At 40.8% G+C, this 27,954-nt stretch overlaps 1 protein-coding gene across 1 annotated transcript in view; it reads left to right on the forward strand.

Annotated features, from left to right (window-relative positions):
- Positions 1–27,954, forward strand: part of LOC121168207 (neutral alpha-glucosidase C) — a 53,927-nt gene that overhangs the window by 19,848 nt on the left and 6,125 nt on the right. Inside the window, exons 7-19 of the mRNA XM_040998105.1 lie at positions 1,594–1,660; positions 2,657–2,753; positions 4,024–4,204; positions 4,414–4,567; positions 9,410–9,645; positions 10,891–11,017; positions 11,775–11,854; positions 14,064–14,207; positions 16,307–16,403; positions 19,805–19,906; positions 20,797–21,040; positions 22,934–22,998; positions 25,024–25,100. Of these exons, the coding sequence (XP_040854039.1) occupies positions 1,594–1,660; positions 2,657–2,753; positions 4,024–4,204; positions 4,414–4,567; positions 9,410–9,645; positions 10,891–11,017; positions 11,775–11,854; positions 14,064–14,207; positions 16,307–16,403; positions 19,805–19,906; positions 20,797–21,040; positions 22,934–22,998; positions 25,024–25,100 (1,671 nt within the window). The remainder of the gene's footprint in view (positions 1–1,593; positions 1,661–2,656; positions 2,754–4,023; positions 4,205–4,413; positions 4,568–9,409; positions 9,646–10,890; positions 11,018–11,774; positions 11,855–14,063; positions 14,208–16,306; positions 16,404–19,804; positions 19,907–20,796; positions 21,041–22,933; positions 22,999–25,023; positions 25,101–27,954) is intronic.

A 27,954-nucleotide genomic window follows, 5' to 3' on the forward strand; every position in this document is an offset into this window, starting at 1 on the left:
GTTTTGTAACAATGTGTCAAATCAACTTTAGAGAGTGGTAGAGATGGCTTAGATAGTAGTTTTCTGTCATAGATCCTTCTGTCAGAAGCTGATGGATGCTACAAGCCATCTCTATAGAAAATATTTGAGGAAGTTCTGAGCCCCACCCTTAGACCCCAATGTAATAGCCACCATGTTAAGAATTTTACTATGAGGGAAAAATTATAAATGGGCAGACAGTTCATTTAAAGAAATATAAGTTCAGGGGCCAGCATGGTGGCATAGAAGGTTACTCCTCTGCCTACACTGCCAACATCCCATAAAGGCGGTGGTTCATATCCCAGCTACTCCATTTCCAATCCTTCTCTCTGCTGATAGCCTGGGAGATCAGCAGAGGACTGCTCAAGCCCTTGGGCCAGCCCCTACTCCCATGTCAGAGACCTGCAAGAAGCTCCTGGCTCCTAGATTTAGATCTCTCTTTCTCTCTCTCTCCCTCCCTCCATCCCTCTCTTCCTATCTCTTCCTCTCTCTCCCTCCCTCCCTCCCTTTCTTTCTCTCTCTCTCTCTCCTTCTCTCTGTGATTGACCTGACTTCTCAGTCTAGTATGAGGAATGAGCCAATAGTTTAGCTAATTGAATGAAGAGTGGAGGTTTGTGAAGAAGAGTACATTTCAGAGAAAGCAACTCTTCACTCATATTTTCTCAAAACAAACCTTCATTGTTTGATTCTAAATGTTGTGGTTCACATAATTATAAGGAAAAAATGGAAATTCTTAAATATGTAGAAACTGCATTTTTCAAAAATGCTTTTGTATCATTTTGGATCAAGTAAAAATACTTATGTCAAATAGTGTTACCTACCCTTCCTCAAAAAATTACACATCAAATTTTATAAAATGATCCAACAATTCTACTTTTGGGCAGAGACCCCAAAATGAATGCAGAAACAAAATGTATTTGTACATTCGTATTCATAGCGATTTTATTCACTGTAACCAAAAGAAGAAGGTAACCCAGTTATCACAGATAAAAGCTTAAAAATAATGTGATATACGCATGCAAAGGAATATTGTTGATACTTGAGAAGGAAGGCAACTCTGACATGTGCTACAACGTGGATGAAACTCAGAGATCTCATCCTAAGTAAAATAAGCTAGATGGATAAGAAGAAATACTGTATGATTCCACAGATAGAGTAGTGAAATCCAGAGGTGGGAAGTACAGTGATATTGCTGGGAAGGAGGGACAGGGAAATAGAAAAGTACTCTTTAAGAGTACGCTTAGGGAAAGTTCAGTTTGACAAGAAGAAAAAGTTCGGGCTACAAATGATGAAAGATGGTCACACAAGAGCAAATATGTCTAATGCTTAAAATAGCTAAAATGGTACATTTAATATGAATATTTACCACAGTAAAAAATCTATGTTCATGTCAGCTATGACCAAGAAGAGATAATTGACACCGTGCAGAACACACATATGTCTTATTTATTAAATGTCTTGGCATCACAAACTGGTCTTCTAAAAGAGAACTTATTTTTTTCAGTCTTTTTTTTAAAATGAAATATATCTTTGTGGTAATTTATATCAATTTGCTTCCCTTTTTTGTGTGAATAGGAAAAAGAAGATGATCTAGGCCTGTGGGAGGAGAAATTTGGAAACTTTGTGGATGTCAAAACTAATGGTAAAGTTGAAACTGATATGATATTAACACAGATCATTCCAAAATGACTACATATCTCTACCTGAAAGTCCCTTGAGCTTTGACATCTAAAATCACCGAATGCTGAAAAGTGAATAGGAATTTTAGTTTGGAGTCCTTTGCTGTTCTCTAATGCACTGCAATAGAGAAATAATGACTATATGGGGACCGTATGTCTTTCATGGGCTGTGTAAAACAAGTTTGGGCCATGTGGAGCTCATGGAAGGAACTAAGTCCAGTTGGTAGACAGCTAATTCATTCCATATTCTATTTGTATGAGCATCAAGGAATGAAAAAAGTCCTAGAGTTCACCAGCCCCGATGATCCAAACAGTAGGCCTTCATTTTCCAAGCCTCCACATCATTCACCTGGGTACTACTTGTCCATCCATGATAGTCCTCATTTGGCTTAGGATGAGGGAGTCTGACCTTCTCAGAGAAAGTTGGACCTTATCAGATTAGAAATATTTTCCTCATAGTGCCTCCTGACCCCATAGAATAACAAATCCTATTCTGGCCATCTCTGTCTACAGCATAGTACCTGAAACTAACAGGCACAGGGGTTTTCAGTCTCTCCATCATACTGTTTGTTACCTTCTCTGAGAATCTCTTTCTTTCCAGGAGTCAGGAACTCCATTCAGATCTCCCGCATGGATAGCAGAAACCCAGTTATCTGAACTGTCATTACTGCCTCCCAGGGCTGTATCAGCAGGATGCTAGCATCAGGAGCCAACAGCAGGCCTTAAACTCAGGCACTCCAATATGAGATGCCAGCATATTAAGCACTAAGCCAAATATCCACCCTATCCCATCTCTCTGCTGCATGAGGATAAATTTAAGTGAAGGCTCTCTCTCCTAGTCATTTGCACTTTCCCTATATCTCTAAAATAACTAGTTTTCTTGCTACACTAAAAAAGAGCAAAGCGAATCTCCTTAACAGATTGTCCCTCTAAGAAGCAACTGTGCCCTGTCCCTACAGGTCCTACCTCCATTGGTTTGGATTTCTCCTTACATGGATTTGAGCATGTCTATGGGATCCCACAACATGCAGAATCACACCAACTTAAAAATACCAGGTAACGAAAACAGGAATTCTCATAGGATGCTGCAGGTTCTGGATTGAAACAACTGAAAGCAACATCTGTGAGATTACTGAGCCAGTGCCAATATATGGCAGGTCATTTGCGCTGCAGTACTGTTTGTGGGTCTTTAAGAATCTTCCTTGAGGGCCTGGCACGGTGGCGCAAGTGGTTAAGTCCTTGCCTTGCACTCCCGGGATCCCATATGGGCACCGGTTCTATCCCGGCAGCCCCGCTTCCCTTCCAGCTCCCTGCCTGTGAATCATCGGACGGAAGATCTTCCTCTCTGTCTCTCCTCTCTGTATATCCGCCTTTCCAATAAAAACATAATAAAAATAAATCTTTAAAAAAAAAAAAAGAATCTTCCTTGAATGATCATTCAGAGCAACGGTACTCAGTTTTCTTTCTCGTTCTTTGGTAAAAATTACATCATTATAAAAGCTGTAATGCTGATCCTAAATATATAGAGGGGTGAAAAGAGAGAGCTGCTGTGGTTGAATTTTGGGGGAAGATCTACACTCCTCGGTTGTACTTTGATCTCTCAGCTCCTTTCTGTGAATCCTGGAAGCAAATGCTGAAAATAAAATCACTGACCTAGAAACAAGCCATCCCAGAAGTGGCCAAGGAGTGTGAGAGTGAAAGAAAGCAGCCTTGTGGATCAGTTTTGACTCCTCAGGGAGATTGTCTCAATTCAGGCTATCACTTTAAATAGACAGATGCCAGATCAGGAAGAGGAAACAAAACTGTAGAGCAGTAATCTGACCGAGTTGTTTGGCAGGTCCAGGGGCTGTTTACTTTTGAGGTAGACACAGTGACCAATCCGTCCAAAGCTGTGCTACTTCATACAAACCTGAGCTTTATGCTCCTGACCCAGATTCAGTTCTTGCTCTTTCCCTATCAGCGCCACAGAATCCTCTTAGGACACCGTCTTTTGGTTTTCACTGTAAGAAAGTGTCATAATTCATCTGTCAGTTCTTCATCCGCGTACTTGTTATTGTGGTAGATACAGGAGACAGCTCTCTCCCCTTCCAGAAGATATTTATGAAAGATGCCCAAGATAGGGTATCCTGTGTGCCAGTTGTCATAGAAGGGAGTGTCAAAGGAAAGAGAGAATCACTTTTACCCAGGTGGGTCAGGGAATCTTTAGGGAAGAAATAAGAGTTGGTTCTTGAAAGAGGTGTGGCCCCTCAGTGTTTATGGAGGTAAATGGAGCTATTCCCCTTCAAGGACAGATGCTGATGCATGACAATCCTTATGTGTGTTTCAGAGACGGAGATGCTTACCGTCTGTATAACCTGGACGTCTATGGGTATAAAATTCATGACAAAATGGGCATTTATGGCTCAATCCCTTATCTCCTGGCTCACAAACTTGGCAAGACTATAGGCATTTTCTGGCTGAATGCCTCAGAAACACTTGTGGAGATCAATACAGAACCTGCAGGAGAGGTGAGCTGTGGATCATGGCTGCAAGCCATCCTTACAGAGCCATTGCAGGGTCGTCAAAGCTCTTGCTTTGACAGTGGCAGTCCTCTGGCACAAGAGCCTTGTGCTGTAATCAGAGTGTCGGCAGTGTCCACAAAGGAACAGCCTCACTCCTGGATAGATGGATGTTGTAGGGAGACATTTATGAAGTTTTTATTCTACTCCATCCCCAGTACGCACTGACCAAGATGGGTGCAACTGCTGCTAAGCAAAAGATCAGATGTCGGACCAGTATACACTGGATGTCAGAGAGTGGAATCATTGATGTCTTTCTACTGATGGGACCTACACCTTCTGATGTCTTCAAGCAGTACTCTCAACTTACAGGTATTTGCATGTACAAGTACCAGTTTCTTGTTTCTTTATATTTCCTTTGCCGCATGATTCATTACTGTGAGTTCATTTTTGTGGAGCACTGCATAGAATTTCTAAACATTGTACTCAAACATCTTAAATAGCTGTTATGCATTCTTCCTCTGCCCTCATCTCATTTGATTGGGTTAAACATCACACTGGGTCCAGAATGATCTTCTCTTTGATCCCTCATATCTGCCACCTGTCTTCCTTAGTCCCTTTGCTTTCTCTGCTTTTAGCTCAAATGACTAATAACTCAGGTTTTCTATGATTTCTTTCCTGTGAAGATATCCCACTGGCTTTAACACAAAAACAGTTGCCTTTATAAGATTGTAGGCTTTCCTCCAAGGTCAGAAATAAAAGAAGGCTGCTATTTGACCAGCAACACTGTCCCCACTACCATTCAGCATTGTTCTGGAAGATGTAGCCAGGACAGTTAACCAGAAAAACATATATGTGTCATACACATTAGAATGGAAGAAGTAAAATCATTTCTATTTGCAGGTGGAGTAATCCTATATGAAAAATACTAAAGCACCCACAAAAAAGTCCCTACTAGAGTTAATAAATTCAGCACAGTCACAGGGTATAAGATGACACCAAAACCAGTTGGATTTCTGTACACCAGCAATAAACAACTGAATAATAAATTAAGAAAACTATTGATTTAGGCCACAGTTTGATACACCCACTTCTCACATCAGGGTGCTGGTTCAAGTCCCAGCTATCCAATCCTGTTTCCTACTAATGTACCTGTAAAGCCAGAGATGGGCCCATTGACACCCACATAGACAAGTCTGGATGGAGTTTCAGGTTCCTGACTTTGGACTATTGCTACTTCTGGTTTAGGCAGTTAATACAAAATTTCTCTGTCTCTTTTTCCATCTCCCCTTCTTTGTCACCCTGCCTTTGAAATAGATCAATACATAAAGAATCTTCTTAAAAAACATTTTAAAAATAATTCTGTTTACAATAGCACCCAAAAGAACACAATGCCCAGAAATAAACTTAATAGAAGTTAAAGACTCATACACTGAAAGCTATGAAACATTCTTGAGAGAAACTAAAGAAGACCTAAATAAATAGATAAGTATGTCGTGTTCATAGATTTAAGGGCTTACTATTACATTAGTAGTAATGTCAAAAGCAACTTAAAGATTCACTGCAATTCCTACAAAAATCCCAATGGATTTTTGCTTTCCTGACTCAAAGAAAGAAAACTTAAAATTAATATGGAATTGCAAGGGATCTTGTATAGACAAAACTTTAAAAAACTAAAAGATGGAAGACTTGTACATGTCAGTTTCAAGACTTACTACAAAGCTATGGTAATAGGATAGACACAGAGACCAGTGCAATAGTATTAAGTCTATACATAAACTACACATCTGTGGCCAGCTGTTTTTCAACTAAAATTCAAGACTATTACATAGGGAAAGAACAATTTCTTGAACATTGGCTGTCCACATGCTAGAGAATACAGTTGGAGCCCTATATACAAAGAGCTGGCACATTTATGATGATATGTGTAAATATGTACAGATTAAATCAGAATGAATCAGTTATATGTATGAAAGCTAATTCCACAAAACTTTTAAATAGAAAATAGGTAAATCCATGAGCTTGAATTTGGTAATAGATTCTTAGATTTGACACCAAAATCATGAGCAACAACAAACAAAACTATGTTAAGTTGGACCTCACTGACATGAAAATTTTTTCTGCATCAAAGAACATGATTAAGTCAAATAGTAACCTAGAGAATGGGGGAAAAATTACAAATCATATATCTGATAAGGGACTTTCATCCATATTAGATAATGTAATAAGAATTTCTTACAACTCAAAGGTAAAAAGCCACTGAATTCCAAAGTGGGAAAAGGTCTTAAAAAGACATTTCTTCAAATAAGATATGTAAATGGACAAAAAGCACATTAAAAAGCGCTCAATATCATTAGTCATTAGGAAAATAAAAATCAAAACCACAATGAGCTACTGCTTCATATCTATTAGGATGGCTAAGTTTTTTTTTAAAAAAAAGAAAAGTAATAAGTGCTAATGAGAATGTGGAGAAGTTGGAACATTGCATATTACTAACAGAGATGAAAAGATTTAGATACTATGGAAAATAATTCGGCATTTGGTTAAATATAGAATTCAGGTTATACTATGCAATGGGCGGTTTTATGTGTAAACCTGGTGAGGCTACATGTAGTATTCAGATATTTAATCAAACACCAGCTTAGATGATCCTGTGGGCATTTTTAGATGAGATTCATGTTTAAGTTAGTAGACTATGACTGAAGCAGATGACTGTGGTGAGTAGGCCTCATGAAATCATTTGAAACTTTGCAAGGAAAAAACCTGAGATCCTTCAGGTAAACAGACTCTCCAGATGGCCTTTGAGCTGCAATGTCCACTCTCCCCAGGTCTCCAGCCTACCTTTCTGCTTAACAGAACTCAGACTTCCAACCCCCACAATGCACAAACCAGTTACTTAAAAGAAGTTGTTGTCTTTGTTTCTCTTTCGCCCTCCTTCTCTGTTTCCCTCTCCTCCCTCTCTCTTCCATATATGCATGTGTGTATATATATACACCTACATGTATATATATGTGTGTGTGTATATATATATTCACTGTAAGTCCTGTTGGTTCTTTCTCTCTGAGAAACACCAGTACACTGAGCAGTTTCACACAAACACACACACATGATTCTGTGTGCTTATGTGTGCAATCTCCAAAGGAACTGAACGTAGGTACTCACACAGATGCTTGAGGTCATTGCAAGATCATCTGCAATAGCCAAAAGGGAGGAACAACTCAAGTGCCCCTCAAAGATGAATAGATAAACAGAATCTGATACAAATATATGTGTGAAATAGTACAGATACAAAAGGGCCAGACTTACATGATTCCACTTAGGGGAACTATCCACAAGAGGCGTATTTTCAGAGACAGAAGGTAAATTAAAGAGAACCCAGGGCTGGGTAATGGGAGGTTATTGCTACAAAGTTTCTGTTTGGGGTAATGTAAAAAATTTGGAAATAGATGATAGTGATCCTTGCACTACTTTGTGAATGTAACTGATGCCACTGAACTATACACTTAAAAATAATTGAAGTGCTACTTTTTGTTACATATATTTTACCACAATTAAAAATTAGTGTTGGGGCTGGTGCAATAACCTAGTGGCTAAATCCCCGTGTTACAACCACCAGGATCCTATATGTGTGCCGGTTCTTGTCCCGGCTGTCCCATTTCCCATCCAGCTCCCTGCTTGTGGCCAATAGAGGATGACCCAAAACATGGGGCTCCTGTACCCATGTGGGGGACCCAGAAGAAGCTGCTGGCTCCTTGCTGCAAATCAGCTCACCTCCAGCCATTAGGGCCACTTGGGGAATAAACCAACAGGTGTAAGATCTCTCTCTCTCTGTTTCGGCTTCTCTTTGTAAATCTGACTTTCCAATAAAAGTAAATCTTTTTTAAAAAAAATTCTAGAGTGTCATGCACATCAGACACAGCACTGTTGGAAAAAATTTGTATTGTGGGTCCAGCACCTAGCATAGCAAGCCAAGCAGAGCTCTGCCTGCTGCTGGATCCCATATGGCTACTGGTATGAGACATTACTGCTCTATTTCTGATCCAGCTCCCTGCCTTCCTAAAAGCAGCAGAAGGATGGTCCATGTGCTTGGGCCCCACACCCACATGCAGACCTGGGAGGAGCTTCTGAATCCTAACTTGATTCTGTCTCAGCTCTGGCTATTGTAGCCATTTGGGAGATGAACCAACAGGTGGAAGATCTCTCTCTCTCTCTCTCCTTCTCTTTCTATATCTCTGCATTTCAAGTAAAATCCTTTTTTAAAATCATTCTTAATTCTTTTCCTTTGTATGTGATATGTCTTTTCTTTCTGAAATACCTTCTCTTTGATAACTTGAAATTTCTAATATTTTGAAGTTCTACAGTGAAATCCCCTGATGTACATCTTTTATAGTAATAACTGTATTTGATGTGTGCCCTTTCAATCTTGAGAAGTGTGTGTTTCAGTTCCCAGAAGCAATCTGGTAGTATTGTAGTATTCCTTTTGTTTCTTCTTCTTTTCTTCTTTTTGTTCTATATATTTTTATTATCTTTCATGTGTGCCTATTTTCTGTGGAGTTTTCTTTTAAATCTTGTCTTCCAGGCATTTGTGTTATACTAATTCTGATTTCTAAGAGCTCTTTCTTACCCTCTGGTTGTAGCTTGTTTGCAATGGCTTTTATTTGTTGTATACTCTCCTAGGCTTGTTCCATATCTTTTTTTTTTAATCTCTAGAGTCACTAAAGATAATATATTTTCTGTATTCTCAAAGATCTCTTTTGTTTTATTTGCTTATTTGAATCCCTGTCTCGAATTTTGGAGATGTTCTGCAACTGTGAGGAATCCTGTATTTCAGAATAAGGTTTTGCCAGGAAGCTGTGTGTGTAGTCAGTCTCCCAGGCTAGTGCTAGGAGTAAGGTTGGGGTGTTCTCCTTTCTAATGTTCTGGGTGACAAGGATGAGTTCTATTCCTCTCCCACTTCTTCCCTCTTTTCCTCCTCTTCCCCTTCTTTCTCCTCTTCCCTCTGTTCCTCCTCCCACTCTGCATATAAACTCTACTGAGAACTACACCTAGCAGTTACCATCACTCTCCTGCCTGCACCTTTCAACTTTTGCTGAAGTCACTGCTGTTCTTTTCTCTCTCCATTCCCAGTGCTTAGGCCCTGTTGACATTGTGAAAATGTTTATCAGATGAATTATAGTGGTGGTCATTGAGTCAGCTATTGTGTTCCTCATTTAGGCACACAAGCCATGCCCCCTCTCTTCTCCCTGGGGTACCACCAGTGCCGCTGGAACTATGAAGATGAGCAGGATGTAAAAGCAGTGGATGCAGGATTTGATGAACATGACATTCCTTATGATGTCATGTGGTTGGACATAGAGCATACAGAGGGAAAGAGGTACTTCACCTGGGATGAAAAAAGATTCCCCAACCCCAAAAGGATGCAGGAGCTGCTCAGAAGCAAAAAACGCAAGGTAAGATAAGCCAGCATTCTGATTTAAAAAAAAAATTACTGTGAAATGACTGTGATCACCCAGAAAAGGCAGGGTGAAAATGTTCTGACTCCATCCATTCCTGCTTTAATTGTCTTGGTCCCTGGGTTAGTCTGTTTTATGTTGCTATAATAGAATACCTGAGGCTGCATAATGTATCTAGAATAGGGGTTTGCTTTGCTCACAGTGGTGGAGATCTTAAGAGCATGGCGTCAGCATCTGCTCAGCTCTGGGCCTTTTGATTCCATCTTAGCCTGGGATGGCATTACAACGTAAATGCATACAAGAGGGAGGAATCACGTGGCAAGAGGGGAAGCCAGAGACCAGGAAGATCCAGGCACACACTTTTTTTTTTTTAATGAAGATTTGTGTAATTTTGTTCATAGGCAGGTTTACAGATAGAAGGAGAGGCAGAAAGAGAGGGAGATCTCCCATCTGCTGGTTCATTCTTCAAATGGCTGCAATGGCTGGAGCTGAACTGATCTGAAACTAAGAACCAAGAGCTTCTTCTGGGTCTCCTGTGTGTGCAGGGTTCCAAGGACTTGAGCCATCCTCCTCTGGTTTCCTAGGCCATAAGCAAGGAGCTGGATTTGAAGTAGAGCAGCTGGAACTAAAACCAGCATTCAAATGGGATGCCAGTGTTGCAGGCTGAGGATTAGCTGTTGGGCCACCACTCTGGCCCCTCCAGGATCACCCTTAAAGCTTGCCCTAAAAGGCCGACGCAGTAGCAAAACAGGTTAAGCTTCTGCCTGCTACCCAGGAATCCTGTATGGACCCTGGTTTAGTCTTGGCTGTTCTACTTCCTATCTAGCTTCCTGTTAATGGCTTGAGGAAGCAGGGAAAGCAGCAGAGAATAGAAAAAGTTCCTGACCTGGCTTTGGACCATCCTAGCTCTGGCCATTAAAGACACTTGAGGAGTGAGCTAGTAGATAGAAGATTCTCTCTTTCAAATAAAATAGATTCTTTTAAAAAATCAAATAAATGCTACTTCAAAAGCATGTATTGATTTGGTAGCAATAACTGTAAGCAAACATTAACTTAGTTTTGATATGAATTTAACTTTCATAAGTATATGAGATGTTATGGGATTTTACAGGTGGCTGAGACATTTCAGCACTGTCATTATTTCCAAGTAAATTCTGGTCCCCAAAATATGGTGAAAATGTATAGGCAAACATATGACTCATATAAAACTGACCAGCTCTTCACAACTTTATGTCCTGCCAGCTTGTGGTCATCAGTGATCCCCACATCAAGGCTGATCCTGACTATTCGGTGTATGCAGAGGCCAAAGAGCAGGGCTTCTTGGTGAAGACTCGCGAAGGGGCAGACTTTGAAGGCATATGCTGGCCTGGTACGGCTGTACTTTGTGCACTTCTTATTTTGAACCGGAGAAGGATGTATCATTTCAGTCTTTATGGATGTCTGTTACTCCTGTAGCTCTATTTTAACACTTTTAAGGACATTGTGCTTTGGATATATTTACCGTTCAGCATTTGAATGAAGGGATAGAATATTGATGGGCAAACCCCAGCAGCATGGTCTTTGTATAAGCAAATAGAGATGAAAAGAGACTGAGGAGGGGGAAACCAATCCCTGCAGAGCCTCTCCATGTGCTCCTTGTTCTTTGGGTTCATGGCGATGACTGCCCTGTCTCTCTTGGGTGACCTCAGCTGCCTCTGGCAACTATGGTTTCTTCACCTCAAAGATTATTAGCTCAAAGTTGTAGCATTCTGTCATAAGCCCATATTGTATAGGGAAACACCTTCCCTGCCTTTTCTCCCTTTACACTAATTGAACCTGGGTGACCGAGTTCTCTTTAGAAACCAAAGGGCCCCTGCAGTGTGTCAGCCATCCCTCCCCAGCACAGCACAGGCATCAGTGAGGGATGGCTGCATCCTGATGCTTGTTTGCTGGCACTGCCTTGGGCCTCTGGTGTCTGATTGCCACTGGGGTCCAGCATCACCATCATTCACTTCTGGCCACGCAGTATTGCTGTGAGCTATCCTTTACATTTGATGTGGGACTCTCATGTCTGAGACCTCCTTCACAGTACATCTGCTGTGAGGACCAGTGTTTCTAACAGACTGGCTGCTACTCTGCCTCTACAGGTCTCTCCTCCTACCTGGATTTCACCAACCCCAAGGTCAGAGAGTGGTATGCGGGTCTTTTTGCATTCCCCGTTTATCAGGTTGGTTTTTATCCTTTCACACTTTCTTATTTACCTGAAAGGAGAATAAACATGGTGGATAGAACTATTCTGTTTCATTGAGTAAAAGTTGATTGGTAATGCTGGAAGGAAAAAGGCTTGGATTATGAGTTTAGTCATAGCAGAGAGGTGCCATATGTATTACTAAGTAGGTAGGAACTGCCATTTTTCATTTTTCACCTCTGTGAGAACAGACTCTACAATATTTCAAAATAATTCATGGCAGAAACATTATATATTCAAATTATTATAAAACTTTATATAAAATCATACTCTAGCTATTATTTCAAGATGATGATATATGTGAAAATATGTTAAAGCGGGCCCGGCGCGGTGGCGCAAGTGGTTAAGTCCTCGCCTTGCACGCCCGGGATCCCATATGGGCGCCGGTTCTAATCCCGGCAGCCCCGCTTCCCTTCCAGCTCCCTGCTTGTGGCCTGGGAAAGCAGTTGAGGACGGCCCAAAGCTTTGGGACCCTGCACCCGCGTGGGAGACCCGGAAGAGGCTCCTGGCTTCGGATCGGCATAGTATCGGCCCGTTGCGCTCACTTGGGGAGTGAATCATCGGATGGAAGATCTTCCTCTCTGTCTCTCCTCTCTGTATATCCGCCTTTCCAATGAAAAAATAATAAAAATAAATCTTAAAAAAAAAAAAGAAAATATGTTAAAGCAAATTATTGAAAATATGACAATAAATTGATTTTTCTAAAAAGATTTTTATAGGAACCACAGAGAAAACTAAAATGCAAAACCTGGAAAATATTTTCAACCAATTATGATGATGTTGATAATAAGGAGGAAGGGGAAGATGATGGTAACTCATACAAATGAAAAACAGCTGTGCAAGCACTGCACTAAGCACTCCATGTACATTATACCATTTGTTCCTTCCTAATAATACACTCTGAAGATGGAACTATAATTAAATATAGTCCCACAGTTGAAAAGCAAAGAGGACATGGAGAAATTATAAGTATCTACCAAGGGTCACCATCTAGTGAGTGGTGAGTCCAAGGATGGAACGCAAGTCTCTGTATGCCAAACCAAGGTCTTGATCCCTAAGCCCTAGTGTTTGGGCATGATGAATTAGGTTACTAATAAACAACTTAGAGCAGGAATAGATAGCCTTTGGGCCAAACATGGCCATACTTATTAATTTCTCCATTGTCTTGGGCTGTTTTCACAGAGATGGGTCATTGAAAATGAGACCTTATGGCCCACACAGTTGGCAAGTATCTGTTCTCTGGTCCTTAGACAAAAAGTTTGTCAATCCCTGACATTGAATGTGCTAAAGAATGACCTTAAAAAAGAAATATGACAGTTAAAGTAGCTGTTTGGGAACCACATAGCCTTGCTTATAGAAGTTTACATGTTAGGAAATGATTGAAGGTAATGAATCAAAAGAAAACATATAAGCTATTTGCAGACATTTGAAAGACTGTCATGTGGGTTAGGCAGCAAATGTGTTTTATGATCTTCCTTGAAGGCAAACTAGACTTTGTGAGAAAATGTTGCAGGAACCAGGACATAGAAATAATGGAATAAACTATGAAAAAGACTCCTTATAATTGTTACTGTTCAGTCAAATGCTGACACTAAGAATTTTACAGTAGGGATTACAGTACCCTGTTAAGTAGATGACTCAGGTGTCACTTTTGATTTGAACAATTCTACATAAAAAATAAACTACAAATCATGTTATACAGGTTTCATAGCTGTCCTGATTTCAGAGTTTTAGAGACAAATCACTGTCTCAACTCTGTGTGGTTAAGAGTTGCAGGTTGTAGATGATAGAGAGCCTGGTTGTCAACATTCACATTCTTTGCCCTAGGAGTTTCCCTGGGAGATCACAGAGTGACCTTGCCAGGCAGTATGGATTTTCATAGGCAATACAGTGCACCATTCTTTCATTTATCAGAAGATATTTACATGTAACTCCCCAGTTCTCAGGGACTGTTAAACGTGTTTGGATTTGTCAGTGAAAAAAATAGCCACAAATTCCCTGTGCTATGGAGCCCATGTTATACCATGATACAGCAATAAACATAATGCAGTTTATATATGCAGCATATGTTTATGCAGTGATAAATATAATGAATAAGTAAATGAAGTAGGAAAAAGAAAACAAATAATGCTGTCGAGTTGGTATCTTCAATGTGAGAGTATGATTATCCCCAAAATTTACTTGCTAGGGCTCTACAGACATCCTCTTCATATGGAATGACATGAATGAGCCCTCAGTATTTAGAGGGCCAGAGCAAACCATGCAGAAAAATGCTCTTCACCATGGCAACTGGGAGCACAGAGAACTACACAATATCTACGGCTTCTATCAGGTAAGATATCTAAGAAGTCAACTGGACCCACATGTCCTGCTTTTGAGGCTGCAAGTCGTTTGCTTTGTAGTAGCCATCTCTATTTCCTGATATGTCTTTTTGGACAACTGTAATGAGTCTTCTGTTGCAGCCAACACAAGATTGTTTATTGTTTCTTCTTTCCTTTGCATAATGAATGTGATGCATTACAAAATAAGGTGGGGTTAGTGATAGCATAGAAACATCTGCCTTGATGGGAACCATTAGAAAATGGCACTGGATACTACCCAAAACTTTATTGACAGAGGCAGGGTAGAAGTGCATCTGCAAGGGAGGGGGCCAGCATTATAGTACAGCATGTTAAGTTGCTGCTTGCAATGCTGGCATCCCATTTCAACTACCAGTTCAATCTGGTTAAGGCTGCTGCATTTCTGATCCAGTGTCCTGCTAATGTACTGAAGCTAAATGCCCAGAACTTGATTCAAGTCTCCCATTGGATAAGCAGGGACACGGTATTTGAGCCATCACCCCCTACCTCCCAGGATGTGTATTAGCAGAAAACTAGACTCAGAAGCAGAGCTGGTTCAAATCAGACCCTCCACTATGGGATGTGGATATCCCTAGAAGCAGTTTAGCCAGCACACTGAACCCCTTCCTATGGACTGGTATTTGCCAGAGTGAGCTGCTGGCTAGACAACAGTTTCTAGGTAATGTGGCTCACTTCTCCAACAACCACTTTCTGTAACTGCAAGCTGCTTTAATTAGAAAATTTTCTTATGTAGGTTGGGGCCAGTCATTTTTAACCTCTCTCAGTCTCAGGGTTGTTTTGGTTTGGCATGAAGATTCATCAGGTAGACTCTGTAGGTCAACAGGGTATGTGGCAGCTGGACACTAGTATCCCTTTGGGGCACTGGTTCAAGTCCCAGTTGCTCCACTTTTGATCTAGTTCCCTTTTAATGTGCCCAAGAGAGCAGTGGAAGATGACTCAATGCTCGGGCCTCTGCTACACACTTGGAAGACCCAGATGGAGCCTGGCCCAGCCCTGTTCATGAGGCTGTGTGGGGAATGAACCAACAGATAGAAGATCTCCCTTATTCTTTCACTTTTTCCTCTCTGTATATAACTCTCAAAATAAATAATTCTTTTAAAAAAACAGAAGAAACTGTCTTTCTCATTGATTGTTTCATAGATTATAGGAGAAACTAATAAAATGGCTAGCAGTAGTAAATACTAAATAAACAGCTTATTATTGTTGTACTCTTGTTTCATTGTCATTACTAATCAGATTTTCATTGTTTTAATAGAGGAATTAATGAAAATAATTTGATGGATTTATTTTAATATTTTCCATTTCACATTCCCATCTACTATTTACTTTAATAAAAAATAATGTTTATGGGGCTTGCACAGTGATTCAACTAGCTAATCCTCCACTTCAAACACCAGCATCCCATAGGGGCGCCAGTTCACATCATGACTGCTCTGCTTCCCTTCCAGCTCCCTGCTATGGCCTAGGAAAACAGTGGAGGGTGGCCCAAAACCTTAGGATGCTGCATCTGCATGGGAAAACTACAAAAGGTTCCTGGCTTCTGGCTTTAGATCAGCTCAGCTCTGGACATTGTAGCCATTTGGGGAGTGAACCAGTAGATAGTTCTTTCTCTCTCTCCTCTCTTTAAAATAATCAAAATTTGCCTTTCCAATAACAATAAATTGTGTGTGTGTGTGTTTACTTGAAAGTCAGAGTTAGAGAGAAAAGGGGAGAGACAGAGGACAGAAGTGAAAGAGGGAGGTAGAGATCTTCTATCCACTGGTCCAATCTATAAATTGCTTCAGCAGTTGGGTCTGAACAGGCTGAACCAGGAACTCCATCATTATCTCTCATGTTGGTTGTCCTAACTACTTGGGTCATCTTCCGTTGCTTTTCCAGGCATATTAGTATAGAACAGCCAGGATTCAAACCTGCAATCATGGGATGCCAGCACCACAGGTAGAGGATTAGCCACAATGCCAGGCTCATCTACTATTTACTTTTTACATGTACATTGACTGGCTTATTGGAGATGTCTGCACAGTGCTGTAATCACTTGTGTCTTTAAAATGTTTCTGCTTTGGCCCTACAGCAAATGGCTACTGCAGAGGGACTGATTCAGCGATCTGAAGGGAAAGAGAGACCCTTTGTTCTTTCACGATCATTCTTTGCTGGATCACAGAAGTATGGTAAGGAATGGCTCACATTATCAGACTGGAAAAACACAACTAAGCTTGGCTATTTATGGTAAATACTGTACTTATGTTGTTACCTTTCTTTTCAGTAGTCATAGTCAGGCCTTTGTGCAATGAGACAGGCTACATTTAAGTCCAGTTTGATACTTGCTTCTTGTGGGAGAAATTATTGCATAGTTGGGAAAGTGACTTTAAAATTTTGTTTGCTGGGATGATCATATCTGATCCTGTCTTTTTATTTAATCAGAACCAGGAAAATATACTTTAACATGTTCCTTCAACCACCTGTTCCACTTAGCAACATAGCTTAAAATAGACCTGGCTATTCTGTGTAGTCATAGTCACTTCTGACTGGGCCTGTTTCACTAGCTAATGTAGATCTAGCTCAATTTAACCACTGTGTGGCAGGAAGGCTATTTTAAGTCTGCTGAACTTACATAACTAACTGTGAGCACAGGTTCTAGTTTGAATACAGCCCTCAGTGTATACTGGATATTATTAGGCTTCCCATTCTCCCTCTGAGAACCAGGGAGTACTTTGAAAAAAAAAATAGATTGTTATTATCTCAGAGATGATGTTCCACTAGTGTTCACCATAGCATTAGTCCTTGAAACAAATAGGAAAGTAGAGTGAGAGTAGGAGGAAAACTAAATATGTAAACATAGGCAACAATTTTAAAAGTCTTTGTTGGTATCCAGATCATAGAGTAGTCATATAAAATGGTGCCTTTATTTGCAGGAAAAATTGTTTGATATTACAGTAAGTGAAAAAAAATGCCTAAGTGTTTATATAGCACAATTTAGTAAAAAAAAAAAAAAATGTGGTGCTGGCATTGTGGTGTAGAAAGTTGCCACCTGTGTTCTGCCATTCCATGTGGACACCAGTTCAAGTTCTGGCTGTTGCTCCATTTTCAATTCAGTTCCCTGTTGGTGTGTCTGGGAAAGTAGGAGAGGAGAGCCCTGATCCTTTGGCCTCTACACCCACCTGGAATATCTAGAAGAGGCTCCTGGCTTCTCACTTAGGTCTGGTCCATCTCTGGCTGTTGTGGCCATTTTGAGGAGTAAACTGGATGGATGGAAGATCTCTCTGTCTCTCTCTCTCTCTCTCTCACTGTAGCATTTCAAATAAATAAAAAAAAAAATAGGCCTTGTATGATGGATCAGTGGCTTACTCCTCCTCTTGTAAGGGACAGTTTGAGTCCCGGCTGCCCCACTTCCAATCCAGCTCCCTGCTTAACGCCTAGGAAAGAAGCAGAGGATAATCCAAATCCTGGAGCCCCTACACACATGTGGGAGACCCAGAAGAAGCTTGTGGCACCTAGCTTTTAATCAGCTCAATTCTGGCCATTGTGGAGTAAACCAGAGGATAAAAGATCTCTCTCCATCTCTCCTCTCTGTGTGACTGTGCCTTTCAAATAAAAATAAAATAATTCTTTTAAAAATTAGCAAAAGATTCAAATAGACATCTTACCAAAGAAGGCATGGAGAAATATTCAACATCATTAGTCATTCGGGAAAATTAAAACCACAGGGAGAGATGCTTACATGTCCATTAGAGTGGCTACAGTTAAAAATACTTGTACCCCCATACATTACTCTCAAATTGTTAAGCTATTTGGGATTTTGTTAGAGTGCTTAACACACACTGAACATAAAACTAACAATTTCACTCCTGGATATTTATCCAGAGAGAAATGAAACAATATACCAAACGAAGATTTGAACACAAATGTTCCTACCACCTTTATTTACAGTATCCCAAGCCTACAGGAAGTCCCTATATTCATAAAGAGGTGAGCGGATAAATAATCTGTGATTTATCCATACTGTGGAGTACCATGAAAAGGGGTAAGCTATGACATTATGCTCAGTGAAAGGAAAGAACACTACAAACTCTATATTGTTTTCATTTATATGAAGCTGTAGAAAAACTTGGTCTATAATCATAGAAATCAAATAAATAGTCAGCTAATGTGAGGGATTATTGACTGCAAAGAAGTAGGAGGGCCCCTTACAGATATGGAAACATTCTGTGTTTCGCTGTGGTAGTGGCTACAGGGATCTGAACTGGTCCCAGCACGATGGCTCAGTGGTTAAATCCTCACCTCGCATGGGCCAAGATCCTTCGTGTCCCTGCTGTTCCTCTTCCCTTCCAGCTCCCTGCTTTTGGCCTGGGAAAGCACTCAAGGACGGCCCAAAGCCTTGGGATCCTGCACCCAAATGGAAGATCTGGGAGAAACAGATCTGGCTTCAGATCTGTTCAGTTCCAGCTATTGCAGCCACTTAGGGAGTAACCAGTGGATAGAATATCTTCCTCTCTGTTTTTCCTTCTCTCTGTATATCTGCCTTTCTAATAGAAATTAAAAATAAAGCTTTAGAAAAAACTCACAGAACTTAAACTTAAAGCAGGGATTTTCAAATGTTATATGTAAATCTGTTTCACCAAAAGTAATTTGTAAAGTTTCTTCTGCAATCATACTTTTTTTCACTTTTCAAAAATAAGCAAAATTTCAGAATATTTGCATGCATTATTTGTTTTGTGGATTTTGAAATTTTCACCTCAGAAAATCAATACAGGGTCCCAATGCAGTAGCCTAGTGGCTAAGGGCCTTGCCTTGCATGTGCCAGGATCCCATATGAGCACTGATTCATATCTCAGCGAACCTGCTTCCCATCCAGCTCCCTGCTTGTGGCCTGGGAAAGCAGTTGAGAATGGTCCAAAGCCTTGGGACCTTGCACCTGTGTAGGAGACCTGGAAGAGGCTCTGAGCTCTTGGCTTCAGATCAACACAGCTCTGTCTGTTGTGGCCACTTGGGGAGTGAATCGTCGGACAGAAGATCTTTTTCTCTGTCTCTCCTCCTCTCTGTATATCTGACTTTCCAATAAAAATAAATCTTTTTTAAAAATCTTTTAAAAAATTATTGTAGATAATCAGAATATGTTTATCTCTTTTCAAAGATTTCTTTTATTTATTTGAAAGGATGACAGAAAGAGAGAGACAGAAAGAGATCTTCTCTCTGCTGGTTCACTCCCCAAATGACCACGATGGCTCAGGCTGGGCCAAGTGGAAGCCAGGAGCCTGGAAGTCCATCCATATCTCCTGTGTGGGTGACAGAAACTCAAGTCCTTGGGATATTATTCACTGTTTTCTCAGGCACATCAGCAGAGCTGGAGGGAAAGCAGAGCAGCCAGAACTTGGAACTGGTAATCTGATATGAATGCTGGTAGCTTACCCCTCTGTACCACAGTATAGGCCCCAGAATTTGTCTATCTAAGGAATCCATATTTTTTTTTAATATTTTGTATCTTACACATACGGATTCTAAATATGAAATTGAATGTGTAAGTTTATTTTTTATTTGTTTTTCTTTTTAATTTTTGTCACTGTGACCGAAGGTGCTGTGTGGACAGGTGACAACACGGCAGAATGGAGTTACCTGAAGATTTCTATCCCGATGTTACTGACTCTCAGCATTACTGGGATCTCTTTTTGTGGAGGTAAGATGAGGCCTTCCCTGGTGCTAGAAGCCAGAGAAAATTTAAAAACAAGTGGCTTTCTATCAGAGCTGATCACAAATGCCTTCTTACTGGCTGTTTTGAGCAAGGATACATGCAGGAAGGAGAAAATGGGAGTGGGTGAAGAAGGAGCAATGAGAGAAGTCAGGGTTCCCCGTGTCTTGTCTAGATTGTCCAAAAGGCAATCACATCACTTCCTCCCTCCAGTCTGTTTTCTGCTTCCTCCTCAGACACTCTTGATGACAGAGTTTCTCTTTCCCAAACAGATTTATCTTGAAAGTGAGAAAACTAGAACTACAAATAATTCCAGCTACTCCTGGTTTTCTGTAGCAGGAAAAGCCCACCAATGTTCCCTTTTGATGAGGATGTTCTTAGGGCATTGATCCATGCAGGATACCCGGACTAGGTCCTGGTCCAGGGCACAGCCTGAAATTCTCCTTCAGCCCAGGTCATTCTCATTATCTATACCTGTTCTCATTATCTTTGGCTTTTATCCTGGTTCAGCTGTCACCTTCAAAGGAAACCATTTGCCAAGCCCTCTTTCCCCAACATACGTACACACATTTAATGGGGTATATATGTCACAGCTTCTATATTTTCTGGGCTTAGAAACATGGAATGTTTCTAAGGAATGTTGATCTTGGTCTAAGGCTTCTAACTTTTTATAAGAAAAACAATGTTGCAAAAGCAGATTATCAGGTACTTCCCCACCCACCCCAGGCTGTTTTATGTTACCCCCTTCCCTTGGAAAGATGAAGTTGAATGCACTCACAGCACCTTTCCCAAGTCAGTCTCCAGGCCCTTCTTGGGCATATAAGTATCATGTATTCCAAGCCCACTTGCCTCCCCTTGGTCTCTCTTTGTCCAACCAGCTGACGTGGGTGGGTTCATAGGGAACCCAGAGGCAGAGCTACTAGTGCGTTGGTACCAGGCCGGAGCCTACCAGCCCTTCTTCCGTGGCCACGCCACCATGAATACCAAGCGGCGGGAGCCCTGGCTGTTCGGGGACAAGCATACCCGGCTCATCCGAGAAGCCATCCAGGAGCGTTATGCCCTCCTTCCCTACTGGTATTCTCTGTTCTACTGCGCCCATGTGGAGGCTCAGCCTGTGATGAGGTAAGTGTGTACCCATTCACAGCTTCCAGGGAATCAGTCTATAATGGAAGATTCCCGCAGTGAGCCACAAGTGACTTCAAGAGATCAGGAAAAGCCCAGTGTTTGATTAAGTTGTAGCCAGCTTATAGATGCTACTGTTTAGGGCAGAGAAGATCCCCGGCTGCTTTGTCACTGAGGTGTTAATATTTATTAGGAGGCATAAATAGAGATACTTCAAGAAAAAAGGAAATAACTTTGCACCAGAATTCATTCTAAACTTCAGCTCTAATTAAGCAATCAGGTGAAGAGTGCTTCCCAGGCCCAGACTTAGACTTTACCTCACCCTTAGTAGCACAAAGCCATGTCCAGTTTGAGGTGAGCATTTGTCTTACTGTGTACATGGTATTCTAGTTCAATTTTAAGACAAAGATGAAAGCCAGCTTTCTAGGCTGAAGAATGATACCCACAGATATTCATTGCACTGGTGTTCCTGGATGTGGTGAGGAGAAAAATTCAGATTCCTGAGCTATTCCTCTGAACATGCTAGGAATCTGTTGGGTAAGATCCAAGATCTTTATCTGTTAGCAGTTTCCCTGGTGAGTCTAGGCAACAATTAGGCTTTGAGACCACAGCTGTGTTGCCATTCAATAGGAAAAAGAATATATGAAGGGACCCAAAATGGTTCACAGAGAAATGGGATTAAAAGAAAAATATTTTTGTTGTGAAATTTTATTTTTGAAACTCAGGTATAGTTTTGTTTTTGTTTCTTTGTTTGTTTTTATTAATGGGCATTTTGGAAATTTTGTAACAAAGTAAACTTATCTTTTAATTTCATTTTCCATAGACTTTTTGAAGTACCAATGTAGCATTTCAAAATCCTGTGAATAAACTAAAAATAAGTTACCCTTACTAAAACAAAAATTTATTTTCCTCAGTAAATTGTATAGGAATATACAATTGTATATTGTATAGATATTAGAATTGTATAGGAATATACAGTAGAACCATTTAGTAAATATCCAGGTACATACAAGTTCAAAGTTTTATTTTTGTGAATGGAAATGCTCCTTAGATAGTTCTGTGCAACAAAGGAAGAATCCATTAACAGTTGCTCAACCTTCCAATAATATTCACAGCTTGAAAACAAGTTTTTCATTTACATAATAATGATGGGGGCAGACATTTGGCATAGTAATTAGGATGTCACTTTGAGACTCCTGCATCCTGTATCAGAGGACCTGAGTTCAACTCCTGGTTTCCAATTCCCTGCTGCTTTGTACGCCTGGAGGCAGAAGTGTTGGCTCAGTACTTAGATCCTTGCCTACCACATGGGAGACTTATGTTGAGTTCCCAATTCCTCGCTTCTCCTGGCTGTGGAGACATTTGAGAAGTGTCCCGCACACGGGAAATCTTCCTTCTGTCTCTCTGCCTTTCAAATAAATAAGAATTTTAAAAGACTGTAAGAAATTCCTAGAAAAAAGTTAAAAATAACAATGATTACATTATCCATGAGAAACAGCACAGAATTAGCATTGTGGTTAGTTTTACAAACATTCAGTTTATTTCATGCCAAACATGTCAAGCATTTGAACTTGCATGAAGTTCTCATTTTAGCTGTTAACATAATGTTTAGTGTTAAACAATCGGAGGTAAAAATTTCATGTTTTAGGGCTTCTCAGTATTTCATTGGAGCATTTCATTGAATATTTCATTGAGTTAATAGAAAGCTCTTTCACATAAGAAAATTATGACTTAGTAGTTGCTCATAAAATCTTGAATCATATGGAGAAGATTGTTAGCTCTTCGGTACTTTTACATTTTGTCAGAATAGTTATGAATTGGAAAACAAGTGGTTGATTTACAGATGCAATATCTGTTGATGATGAAATGAAAATTTGTTTTTCCTTTTCCCAGGCCTCTATGGATAGAGTTTCCTGATGAGTTAGAAACTTTTGGTGTAGAAGATGAATATATGCTAGGTGAGCATTCTTGATTAATGTTATGATAAATGTTATAATTATATTTTTGTTCTATTTTCTATCATTAAAGCACTAAGAAAAGTTCTTGGTCTCAAAAAGTTGAAAAAGAAAAAAAAAAGAAATTCCTTCACCAAAATTTTTGACTCAATAGTGGGATGTTTGTTCTATTCTGTTGTGATATTGTACTTTCCATACTATTGTTTCTCTTCAAGGAAATATATGGTCTGGTTATGGATGTAATTTAAGGGATCCTCATTCTGGATTCATTCCTTGTGAGATCACTATGAGTAAGGGGAGGCAAAAAAAAAAAAAAAAAAAAAGATTAGGTGATTATAGTTAAGAACCAGAGGCGCTTATTTCTTGTGTGTTAATAGGAATTTTTTGGCTTGACCTCTGCTTTAATAAATATTAACCATTAAGTATCTGGAAGCTTATTGCCTAAGGAACAAGAGTCGTGAAGCCAAACTAAACATAGAGTTGCCAGAGTTGCCCAAAGTGTAATCTCATTTCTAAACAGCAAAAAACCCTGTAATGTAAGCAAAAAGGGCAGTTCTTTAAGGCTCTATTTATTATTAGATCACTCCTAAGTGATCCAAAGTTGCTCCAGAGAAACTTTTTTGACCCCCTTCTTACTTCCTTGAACCCAGTCTATCCTCCCTACTCAACATTATATCACTTTCATTCCATTTTTTTACCTTTTTTGTGTTTGTCTCAACTCTTATTTGTAATTACTTAAAATTTTTTTTGAAAAATAAAAAATAAAAAAACAAAGAAAAAAAATTGATGGAGCCAATGCCATGGCTCAACAGGTTAATCCTCCACTTGCAAGTGAGTATCAGCATCCTATACGAGCGCTGGTCCCAGCTCCACCTCCCAACCAGCTCCCTGCTTATGACCTAGGAAAGCAGTTGAAGATGGCTTAAGTGCCTGGGACCCTGCACCCCTGTGGGAGATCTGGAATAGACTCCTGGTTCCTGGCTCCTGGCTTCTGGCTCCTGGCTTTAGACTGGCTCGGCTGTTGCCATTGCAACTACTTGAGGAATGAAATAGCAGATGGACAGCTTTTCCTCTGTCTCTCCTTCTCTCTCTAAATCTGCCTTCAAGTAAAGAGAAATAAATCTTAGAAGAAAAAAATAAAACATTTGAGAGGCAGAGTTACAGAGAAGGGAGGGAGGAAGAGAGAGAAAAAGAGGGAGAGGGAGAAAGAGAGATCATCCTTCTAGTTCACTCCCCAAGTTGCTACAACAACAAGAGTTGAGCCAGACTGAAGCTAGACACCAGAAATGTAATCTGTGTCTCCATCGGTGGCAGTGCCCCAGCACTGGGCCATCCTGCACTATTTTCCCTGGAGCATTGGCAGGGAGATGAAAGGGAAAGGGAGCCAACAATTGAACCAGTACTCGTGTAGGATGTCAGTGTCCCACTTTACCACAATCCCAGCCTCTGTAATTACTTTAAAAAAAAAATTTATTTTACTTACTTTAAAAGTAGAGTTATAGAGAAAGAGGGAGGGGCATGTAAGGAAAAAGAGAAAGATCTTCCATCTGCTGATTCATTCCCCAAGTGGATGTAATGGATAGGGCTGGGGTGCCGAGGTCAAAGCAAAAGTGATCATTTAGCTGCCTCTAAGATAACTAGCCACCCATCTGATGATAACTGTCCAAGCAAAAGACCCAATATCCCTGTTTATCACTCTTCTGGATAGCAGTGGTGGGATCCCCAACAGCAGCGTCTTTTATAGCCCACATGAAGTTCCTGGAGAGGGGCCTGCATGCTTTCAGGCTGTTGGCACGCTACCAGTTACACACAAGCTGAGTCTGCAACAGACTATCAGGTTCTCTCCCAGGATCCTTATTTGCTGTACATGGATTAATGGTAGCATCGTCACTGCTTACTAAGAGTGCATCTCTTGGATGTTAATTGGTCCAACTCACCACAGAGCCTAGCATACTAAACAGGGTTCACATGCAGTCTTAAAAACCACAGTAGTCCTCAGTGTTTACAGACCTCTTCTTCTTATTTTAGGAAGTGCTTTACTAGTTCATCCAGTCACAGAGCCAGAAGCTACTGAGGTGAATGTGTTTCTGCCAGGATCAGATGAGGTAATGGATGCCAACAACTCTACATGTATTGTCTCTGTGGGGCTTTCCAATACCATGGAAATGGGATTGAAGGTGTTTGTTTTGGTACAAAAAAGTATAATTTTTTCGTAGTTTTTTCATAGTACATATTTCCATGAGTTGTTTGAAGATCCTGCACAGCTGTCATTCCTTCATTTGTTTAACTTCTGCATCATGCAGTTGTGAACAGAACTGATGCTGTGGAACTGATGATTCTTTCAAGTTGCTGACCTCCTCAGGGGACAAGAAACTTAATGGAGACGTGGAAGAAAGTAATGACTCCCAGATTGATCAGAATGGCTTCTAAAAACCAATTATTTTCACTTTTCTTTGAAAAACAGTAGACAGGATGTCAGAGGAAGATCCTGTACCTGCTGGTTCACTCCCTCGAACTATTTGCAGCAGCCAGAGCTGGGCCAGGCCAGGAGCCAGGAGCTTCACCTGGATCTCTCACGTGGGTGGCAGGGACCCAAGTACTTGAGCTATCACCTGCTGTTAGAAGCTGTGGATGCATGGAATGCATGATTACGCAGCGGCTGTCCACAGTTTCCCCTTCTGACAGTCCTTTGCTGTCATCAGCTTACACTGGCCAGATCTGGTAGGAACATGCACAGTACCATGAATTCTCCCTCTCTCAAAGTGCTGCTGTTTTCTCTTCTTTATCAAGCCTAGGCTTTACCCTTAAACAGGCCAGCTCCGGGCAAGAGCACTTCTGTGATGCTGCTCGGTAGTCTTCTTTTTCTAGGTTAGCATCTACTCACTGACTTCATTGTGCCTATAAGGTTTCTATTGAGCAAAACTAATTGCATAGGGACCTTCTATTTTAGTTTACTCAAATGAGCAGAGCACACCTTAATGCTGTCAACCACTTTAAAAAAAAAACTGTATTTATTTTTATTGGAAAGGCAAATTTACAGAGAGAGAAGGAGACACAGAGAAAAAGATTTTTCATCTGCTGGTTCACTCTGCAAGTGACCACAGCAGTAGGAGCTGAGACAATCCAAGGCCAAGAGCTTCTTCCATGTCTTCTGCATGGGTACAGAGTCCCAAGGCTTTGGGCCATCCTCTCCTGCTTTCCCAGGCCACAAGCAGAGAACTGGAAGATAAGTGAAGCAGCCAGAACATAAACCAGTGCCCTTATGAGATCCTGGTGGTTACAAGGTGTGGATTTAGCATTTAGGCCACCATGCCAGGCCCAACCACTCTTTTTAAAACACACTTTAAAATATTTACCACTGTCTCTGGGTTCAAGGGGCTTGCTGAATTCATATTGTAGAAAACGTTTCTTGTATTTTTTTTTTGTTATATGTGTATGTATATATTTAAAAGGCAAAGATGGGAAGAGAGAAACTGAATCTCTCCATGGTTCACCTGGTTCCCTTCCCAGACAACAGCTGAGGCTGGGCAAAGCTGAAGCCAGGAGCTGTCTGAGTCTTCCACATGGGAGGCAGGGACTCAGGTATTTGAGCCTTCATTTGTTGCTCCAAGGCCACATTATCAGGGAGCTGGAAAGGAAACAGAGTAACCAGGACACCCATATATGATGTGGGCGTTCCAAGTGGCAGCTTAACATGCTGGTCTGCCACAACATTCATCCCTCCTTAGGTACATTAATGCTTGCCAAATCTGATTAGGTTTTGGCCTCCATGATGTATATGCTGTCTTCACATCCATTTGATTTGGATGGGATCCACTCATGGGTGAATGATAGGATTATCAGACACCAAATGAGGACAGTCATCATTGGGATAGTTAATCAGGGATGTCCACTTTAAACATGCCATCTTTTTTTTTATTGATTACATTGCATTATGTGACACAGTTTTATAGGCAGTGGGATTTCCCCCTCCCTTCCCCAAAACCCGCCCCCCCATGGTGGGTTCTTCCGCCCCCCCCCATGGTGGATTCTTCCACCTTGTTACATTACCACAGTTCAAATTCAGTTGAGATTCCTTCATTGCAAGCATCTACAAAGCATATTGTCCAGATAAGTTCAGCAGTTCCTTGGGGAGACCATCTCTGGTCTGAAGGTAGAGCTGACAGAGTATCATCCCAATCAATTAAAAGCCCCAACATTACATCAGTAACAATTTACAACGTAATGGAATTAGTTGACATGGTATTGTGTAACCAGCAAAACATGCCATCTTGATATAGTTCCTGAGGTAGTAAGATTACTTCAAACCCTGTAGGTGCAGAAACCACCTGTCTGTGCTACATATAAACATCAACTAACCTCTGTTCCATAGCCAAGGTAGTTCTGCAAGAGGAGAGGAGTGCAGGCAGATGGCTGTTCGCGGTGGCGCAAGTGGTTAAAGGTCCTCGCCTTGCACGCCCGGGATCCCATATGGGTGCAGGTTCTAATCCCGGCAGCCCCGCTGCTGGTTCACTCCCCAGTTAGCTGCAGTGGCTATGTTGATCCAGGCCAAAGCTAGGAGCATCTTCCATGTCTCACATAATGGGTACAGGGCTGAAGGACTTGGGCCGTCCTCCACTGCTTTGCCTATTAGCAGGGAGCTGGATGGGAAGTGCAACTAGGGTATGAACCGGCACCCATATGGGATGCCAACACTGCAACCAACAGCTTAACCTGTATGCCACAATATTGACCTCTTCTAATGGTATTTTAAAGACTTAACTCATCAAATTACTTTGTGGGTCCTTTTTAGGACCTCAGGAATTAATCTAGATTTCCATCCAAATCTGTTTTCTGCTCTAATGGTTTACTTTTCTCCAGCTTTGTGATTTATTTCCTTGCAATGTGCTTTCCTTCCTGTGCTGCTGGTCACCACCTCTGTTATGAACTAGGAACATTTAACTTCTGTAAGGCAAGTGG

Source organism: Ochotona curzoniae, unplaced genomic scaffold, assembly GCF_017591425.1.
Source record: "Ochotona curzoniae isolate NIBS_2020 unplaced genomic scaffold, NIBS_Ocur_1.0 patch75, whole genome shotgun sequence".
Lineage (NCBI taxonomy): Eukaryota > Metazoa > Chordata > Mammalia > Lagomorpha > Ochotonidae > Ochotona > Ochotona curzoniae.